General features: G+C 56.5%; 1 protein-coding gene across 3 annotated transcripts; it reads left to right on the forward strand.

Moving 5' to 3' along the window:
• Positions 1-2,059: 2,059 nt before the first annotated feature.
• Positions 2,060-5,501, forward strand: Lif (LIF interleukin 6 family cytokine). Of its 3 annotated transcripts, none has more exons than XM_051165131.1 (3): positions 2,060-2,252; positions 3,813-3,991; positions 4,615-5,501. In XM_051165131.1, exons 1-3 carry the CDS (start codon positions 2,234-2,236, stop codon positions 5,023-5,025), a joined length of 609 nt encoding a protein of 202 aa, XP_051021088.1. In that variant the 5' UTR covers positions 2,060-2,233; the 3' UTR covers positions 5,026-5,501. The 3 variants fall into 3 exon arrangements, with proteins under 3 accessions (XP_051021088.1, XP_051021090.1, XP_051021089.1); XM_051165133.1 differs by lacking the exon at positions 2,060-2,252 and adding an exon at positions 2,360-2,469; XM_051165132.1 differs by lacking the exon at positions 2,060-2,252 and adding an exon at positions 2,532-2,741.
• Positions 5,502-7,569: the final 2,068 nt, after the last annotated feature.

Genomic DNA, 7,569 nt, shown 5'->3' on the forward strand with positions numbered 1-7,569 from the left:
TTCACAGGTGGTGCTCAAAAATGACTGGAGCAGGAGGCAGGGCCTGGGGTACCGAGGGGCCCAGAGTGCTGGGGGAGCGTGGACTAAGTCAGGTACTGTGAGAGGGGAAACTGAGGCACAAAAGAACGTCAGCTAAGGGGCTGAAATTCAAAGGCCTTAGTGTCCCGTGTCTTCTAGAACCTGTTCCCACTTCCTGTTTCCTGTAGGGTGGAGCTGAGATTAAGTGGCTGTTGGGGGGGGGGTGCTATAGGACCAGTGTGGGGTCTAGGGACCCAGAGGGCAGTGTGAGGCCTGGAAGTCCACTGGAAGGATCTAGAAGAGAGTGAGTCGTAGGAGTTAGGGCTGTGGTCTCCATGAGCCCTGAAGTGCTCAGGGAGGGGGCTTAGCCTTGGGGACAAGAGAGGGAAGGAAAGTTCCACAATGAGCTTCTGGGCTGATAGCTTTGGGGCCCATGTGAAAGAAGCCAGGCTGACTCAGACAGCAGATGTCTGGAAGACATGATGGTGGGACGAGCGCTGACTGAAGAGTCCAAGTGCTCTAAGTAGCTCTGGCGGTGTGGAGCTGGGATGCCTGGAGTGGGTGTACATGTCCAGGGACGGTCACTGATGAAGGGACAAGGTGTGCTGGGATGCAGGAAGAAAGGGTGCTAGCCTGGCCTCTAAGATCTCCTCCCTGCTGGGAAATGCCAGCTGGGAGGGGCGGTTTTATCACTCCACTATGCAAGGCTCTGCCAAAAGACCACAAGGAACAAGAATATGGATGGGACAGGATGTGTGTGTGTGTGTGTGTGTGTGTGTGTGTGTGTGTGTGTGCATGCGCACACACGCGTTGGGGTGGGGGTAGGGGGTGGGGACAGCAGCAGGCCCAAAGCATCCTGGTAAGCTGGAGACCATCTAAGTAGATCCCAGATGTGGCTAGAGGCAAGAGTTGGGGGCCTGGGGGCATGAACAAAGAAGGGGGTTCCGCGGCCAGGCAACGCTTTGGAAAAAACGATTTTTCCCACATGAATCTGGAATCAGGTCATAGGGACAGGTTGGGAGAAGTTCACCAGGGCAATGATATCTCCAGGTCTGGAAGGACCCGGTGGCTCTGGGGACAGCATGGCCCTAGGTAGGTGTGTCTGCTCAGAGCTCTCTCACTTCGTGTCTCTCTGCATTGCCTCATATTTAGTGAGGAAACCCTGGTCTCACTTCACTCTTTCCTCCCCCCCCCCCAACTGTCCCTCAGACAGCTTCTACTCTATTGGCAAGGACCCACAGCCGTAGACTGTAGAAGCATCTGTTGGCAGTCACCTTCGTACTCTGCCGCTTTCAAAGAGTGCCTGCGAGGCATCGGTCCCATTTTGCCCAGCCTCCCTCGACCTTTGCTTTAGGGGGTCCCCTTCAGAGTAGCAAGGCTAAGGGACCTCCCCGAAGTGTCTGCCCAGATAGGTCCCAAAGAGACACAACCTCGTGTCTTCCCAGGCCTCACAGGTACCAGTCAGTAAAGGGGGCCCAATGATGGTTCTAAGGGGGTCAGACCCTCTCGCACGCACACTGGCAGCACACCCCTCTGTAGCCCCTCTGTGCCCACTGGTAGTGGGCAGGCTGGAGAAAGGCCACCCCTACGGTGGCTTCCAGCGTCCACGTTCCGCTCCACTTTATGACTGTCTAAAGTCCAAATGGGCCCCAGCCCCCTTCCTGGAAACCGACTCCTCCTGCTGCCCCGCAAAGTGCGCCCCCACCCTCCACCAGGGACCACAAAGGCAGCCTCCAGTCTGTTGCCACCCCGCCCCCCCAAACCTAGATAAACCTGGGACTTCTGAAGGGCACAGGGCTGGGGACCCCATCTAAATCCCCCTGAGACCCCTTCCCCACCAAACCCATCTGCAAACAACGCCCAGAGCAAACCACTCAGGAAAAGCGCAGGGCGGTCTTTTTGTTGTTGTTGTTGCTAAAGATTTCATTATAATTTTATCAATCAAATTCTTAGAAGAAGGAAAAAGTCTGCCCTCCCCTTCCCTCCCCCCACTCGTCCCCCCTCCCCCTTCACTCTTACTTTCTTCCATTCATAATTTCCTATGATGCACCTCAAACAACTTCCTGGACTGGGGATCCCAGCTAAATATAGCTGTTTCTCTCTTACAACACAGGCTCCAGTATATAAATCAGGCAAATTCCCCATTTGAGCATGAACTTCTGAAAACGGCCTGCATCTAAGGTCTCCTCCAAGGCCCTCTGGAGTCCAGCCCATAATGAAGGTCTTGGCCGCAGGTAAATCCAAGCATCGGGAGCTGATTGTGAGCCCCGCTGCGGACGCGCCCGCAGCCTGGGGCGCTGGGCAAGCACCGGCGGGACACTCGCTCGCCGCGCCACTCGGACACTTGGGGCGCCCGCGCAGTCCGGGCCCGCCCGAGGCGCTGGGTGGCGGCTGGGAGCAAGAGCTGCACATGGTCCGGGCACCGAGTGCCCAGCCCGCCGGGGCCAGCAGGTTGGCAGCGAGGGACCCGGCCGGCGCAGCCTTGCTCTACCGCCTCCTCTCCTCGCCCCCACTGCTCCTTTCGCTGCTCTCGCTTCTCCGCTGTCGCCGGGATTCACCCTCCCTCTTTTTCTTTCTTTCTTTCCGCTTTCTCTTTTCCAACTGCGTCCCGGGCAGCTCCCTGGGAGGGGCGCAGGCGGCGGAGCAGCTTGCAAACTCCGGCCAGGACCGGCGCAGGTGCCGCTTCCGTCTGTTAGTCCCTGGAAAGCTGTGATTGGCGCGAGGTGAGAAACGGGTATGGGTACCCCCGCAGGCATCCCGGGGCCTTAACTCTGTCTGGGGATGCTGGGGGCCAACAGGGGACAACCAGGGAAGTAAGCTAAAAGTTCTATGATCTTTTTAGTCCCAGCATGGGGAGTTCAGGTGGGAGGTCTCCAGCCCCACTTAAGAGTTGACTTCAGCCTCTATCGCCTGCTGGTGTTTTCCGCCGTGTGTTGGAAAGGTTGGGCTGGGATGAGGGGGCTCGCTTTAACTGAAAGTGAAGAAGAGGCAGGCGCCCCGGGGGAGGGGTGATCTTGGACAGGCCCGGACAGCTCCCGGCTCTCCTGACACCTTTCGCTTTCCCCTTGCGTGTCCCGCCTGCGACCTTTTCCCTGGTCTCTTTCCTGGTTGCACCATTTCCTCTCGTTCCAAAGTGTGTGAAATTGGTGGGGTGCCGTAGCAAGTGAGGGTGAAAGATAATTGCACGGAGAGTTGGAACCTGCAGAACAAACAGGTGGAAAGTTCTCCACAGGGGACTAGCCTCATTGAGGAAGGACAGAGATAGGATTAGAGGCGGTTGGCCTTGGGAGCCAGACTCAAGGGGCAGGTTTAAGAAGAGAGGTTCAACAGAGACCCCAGTCCCTAGTCCCCAGTCCCCAGCCTCCGTGGTCTGCAAGGGGTTCAGCTTGGAGTTAGTTCTAGGCTGCAGTGGGCCAATGAACATCAAGTAGGCTAGCAATCCAGCCCATCCTGGGAGTGGGAAAGACAGGGTACCAGGAGGGACAGAGCTAGACGGTTGAGTGGTGCTCTGGGCCCAGTTTCTAGATGGCACGTGGCTCTCGCTCTTCTCCTCTCTTCTCCACTCAATCCAATGGCACAGGTGGGAAAACCAAGGCCAGGGGCAGGGAAAGAGAAAGCACAGAGAATGGGTGGGGGCCCCCCACGGGGGGGGGGAGGGAGGGACAGCAGCGGAGCAGTAAAAGGACAGGCAGATGGAGAGTGAAGGGAGGCGGGATGGGCGGCCCCCCCAAATGTGCTCTGAGCCTCACCCAGGCCCCCTGCCTTTTCCATTTATTAGTCTTGTCTCTCCCCAGGGCTTCTTCCTTTACTGCTGGTTCTGCACTGGAGACACGGGGCAGGAAGCCCCCTTCCCATCACCCCTGTTAATGCCACCTGTGCCACCCGCCACCCATGTCATGGCAACCTCATGAACCAGGTCAAGAGTCAACTGGCACAGCTCAACGGCAGTGCCAACGCCCTCCTTATTTGCTATGTAAGTTACTGTCCTGGGGGGGGGGTGGTACTGAGGAACAGGGTGGGGGGGGGGGGAGAGGGAGGGAGGGCTGGAGGGGAGCCCTTAGGAGCTGGAAGAGCACTGTGGGGGAAGGGGTTTGGTTCAAGCAAAGCCATGCACCCATAGATTCCTCCCCACACCCACAGCCTAGGCTCAGAGACTAGCAGTCACTCTTTTAAGGTCTCCGCCAGTGAGGCAGGGGAGCAGGGGAAGCTGGCCTGAGAGCCTTGTGGCATAGTTCAGGGGGCTAAAAGAAGAGGCTGCACAGTGAGTGGACAGGGAGGGAGGTGTCATTGAAAATAGTGGGGTACCCAGGAAGAAGCTGAGGTGACCGAAAGTGCAAGTGTGTGTGGTGTTCTGGCTGAGGTAGTGACACCTGTGAAATGCCACATTTCCTCTCCGTATATGTCACAGTGACCTTGTTGAGTGAGCTCATGCTCCTTATAACTGCTGACTCATGATGCTAGTTGCCTACAGGGGCGTTAAGTTGAGCCCCGAGTCTCAGGTGGGGAAACCGAGGTTGAAAGAGCCTGTCCCTGAGGAACCGTGGCAGGCTGGGACATTCATCCTGATTTCCGTGTCCTCTCCCTTCCGTTGGTCAGTACACCACCCAAGGGGACCCATTTATCAAGCACCCAGACAAGCTGTGCGCAGCCAACACGACAGATTTCCCGCTTTTCCACGCCAATGGGACAGAGAAGAGCAAGTTGGTGGAGCTGTATCGGATGGTTGCGTACCTTAGTACCTCCATGGGCAATGTCACCCGGGATCAGAAGGACCTGAACCCCAATTCCCAGAGCATCCAGGGCAAGATCAACGCTACTATCGACATTATGAGGGGGCTCCTCAACAACGTGCTGTGCCGCCTGTGCAACAAGTACCACGTGGGCCGCGTGGATGTGACGTATCCTCCCGACACCTCCAACAAACTGGACTTCCAAAAGAAAAAGTTTGGCTGCCAGCTCTTGGGGACGTACAAGGAAGTGATTGGCGCGGTAGCCAAGGCTTTCTAGACAGGAGGTCTTGAGTGTGCCATGGACCGAGGGATCTCTGTAGTGGGATCCAGTGTGGGGAGGGGGGTTCTCAAAATGTGCCAGGATTCAGGGCATTGTTAAATGCAAAAGAGGGGGCTGCTGGCAGACCCCAGGGATCTCCAGCCACTCACTACACTCTGGGTTGGGCTGTGATGGAAACTTCCACAGGCAGGGCCTCCAGACAGCTCAGCACCAGCTAGAAATGGCAACAAGGGTGTTGGGACTGAGGGGGTGACGTGTGGGTGCGATTTCTGTCCCACTACCTCACTCAGCCCTTTGCTCACCTGGTGTGTGAACAAGCTGCTGCAGTTCTCTTCAGCAGACAGCAAAGGTCTAGGGAGTCTCCTGGCCCCCTGCAGAGTGACTGCCATCTGGGCCTTTGCTGTCCCTTAGAGAGACTTCAGAAGGCTTGGTTGGGATGCGGGCAGGCCAGGGGGACTGGGATCCGGAAGGACACCCTGGGGGTGGAATGTATCTTTTCTTCAGTTTGATTAGAGAGTTCATTCAGGCTTAGGGATTGTCAGGTGGAAGATTCTAGAAGGTCGCTAGTGTTCAGGCCCTTGGGGAAGCAGAAAGACTGTCTTCAGGTATGGAAAGGAAGACACCGGAAGGGCATGAGTTTGTCAAAGCCTGACGGGGTCGTTCTCTGCTTGACAGTTCTCCACCACCCCCACCCCCCAGCCTGGCAATGGTTGGGGGCTGCCAGCTGGCCCTAGAGGCCGGGTGTGCACAGGTGGGAAGAGGCAGGTTGCAAAGGCAGGTGAGGTTGTTCCCAGAACTCTCCCAGGGAAGGCTCTGTAGCCATCCGGGAGCCAGGGAGGAAACGAGGCAGCCGTTGCTGGGGTGGTAGCAGACTGCAGATTTCATCTGTTCATCTCAAGCCCTGAGAACAGGTGGTCCTGAGCAAACAGACAGGTAGCATAGAGTCGAAGGTCATGTCTGAGGCCCTGGAGGTCACACAAAGGTACTTGAGGGGGACCAGAGGGCTGTCTTGGGTCCGTAGAGCTCGGAGAAGCAGAACTTGAGGTCAGGGTCTCAGGAATCTAGAGACCCAGAGTGCTGTGTCTGATTCACTGCTGCTGTCTATTTATTACTATGTCCTATTTATGTTAACTTATTGGTGCTTTAAATGGCAAAGTTAATTCCCCGAAATAGTACAAGGCTCCTTACACGGGAGCCAAGGCCTCAAGAGCGGATGATGTTAACAGGTACAGCTCATGGGTAAAGCCTAGAGACGGGTCAAGATCAGAAGAGCTGGCTAGCTCTCCTGTCTCCCACTGTGACTCGCTTTGAGGGTATCAGGGTCTCCCAGAAGGAGCTGGGCCAGTATATGGAGTGATTGGGTTAAACTACCCCCTCGCCCCCTCCATTTCTGGTCTCCGAGGGAGTGGAGCGGTTTGTTGTTGTTGTTTTGTTCCGCTGTGCTCTCTGGCGCCCCCTGGATTCCTGGTCTGCGTTGCACCATTCATAATGAATGGCTCTGGAACTTTGGGCCAAGTTGATTCCGTCTTCCTCAAAGAGCAGCTGAAGATCACTGAGACATCCTGACCAGTATGCTTCCACTCAGCATAGAAGCTCCTCGGGTGGCCTGAACACCCACAGAGGGTGAACGCAGGAAGTTGAGGCAGTGCAGGCCCTGAACTGGGCCTGAACGGCTGCCCAGTACCCCATGAGAAGGGGAGAGCAAGGCCTGAGACGACTGGGACGCAGACCAGGAAGCTGTGGTCCTTGCTTCATCGCTGCCTTCCCGCTCCCGCCCATGTCTGGGCTCCCAGGCCGGGAATCCGATCTGATCTCCTTTGTGCTGCGGCCAGGCAAGCAGAGGAACGCCCTCGATCTGGGAGCGGGGTAGGGAGGAAGGCAGCCAAGCCGGGGCAGCATTAGCTGCCTCTCAGCTTCGGAGCAGGGCGGTCCTTGGCAGTTCAGCTCTGGGATTCTGCTTTATGCATTTTTTTTTTTTTCACCGTTCTCTATCAATCTCTAAGCACTTTACCTGGACAGCAGGTGAACAGGCTTTGGGTAGGAAAGGAGACTAGCGTGTGGCACAGTGTCGCTAACACACTGTGCCACCATGCTCCTGCTGCTGCCTCAGGCCCAGAGGCTCAGGACTGGCTGTGTCCTTCTCCAAACTGAGAGGCAACTTGCCTAAAAGCCAAGTAGTCCCACAGCCTGGGCCCTGCTGGGTCTTGCCACTTACATCCCGATGGACATGGAGCCCCCCTGGGCTCCGCCCACCTTGGCAGCTTTGAAGGCTCAGGGACTAATGGACTCTTTCTCTGTGCACAGCCCCTGGCTCCACAATGCAACCCCCTGCCTACATCTGACTCCAACAGTTCAGAGCCATGATGCACAGCATCCCAGAATCATGGCGCCTTTGGGCAAACAAGCATTAAGGGGAAGGCAGTTGCGCACCTTGACTCCCACCTAGCATGATGGGTAATGTGTCTGGGCCAGAGGAGGAGGGATAGGGCATTTTGCAGTTTATTAAGAGAGAAGCCTGGGGGCCTTTTTTATTTATTATTT

This window comes from Acomys russatus, chromosome 22 (assembly GCF_903995435.1).
Source record: "Acomys russatus chromosome 22, mAcoRus1.1, whole genome shotgun sequence".
Classification (NCBI taxonomy): Eukaryota; Metazoa; Chordata; class Mammalia; order Rodentia; family Muridae; genus Acomys; species Acomys russatus.

Coding starts and splice junctions, on each gene's coding strand:
- Lif (XM_051165131.1), top strand. Junction 3,992..4,614: donor ACGCCCTCCTTATTTGCTAT/GTAAGTTACTGT, acceptor TCCGTTGGTCAG/TACACCACCCAAGGGGACCC.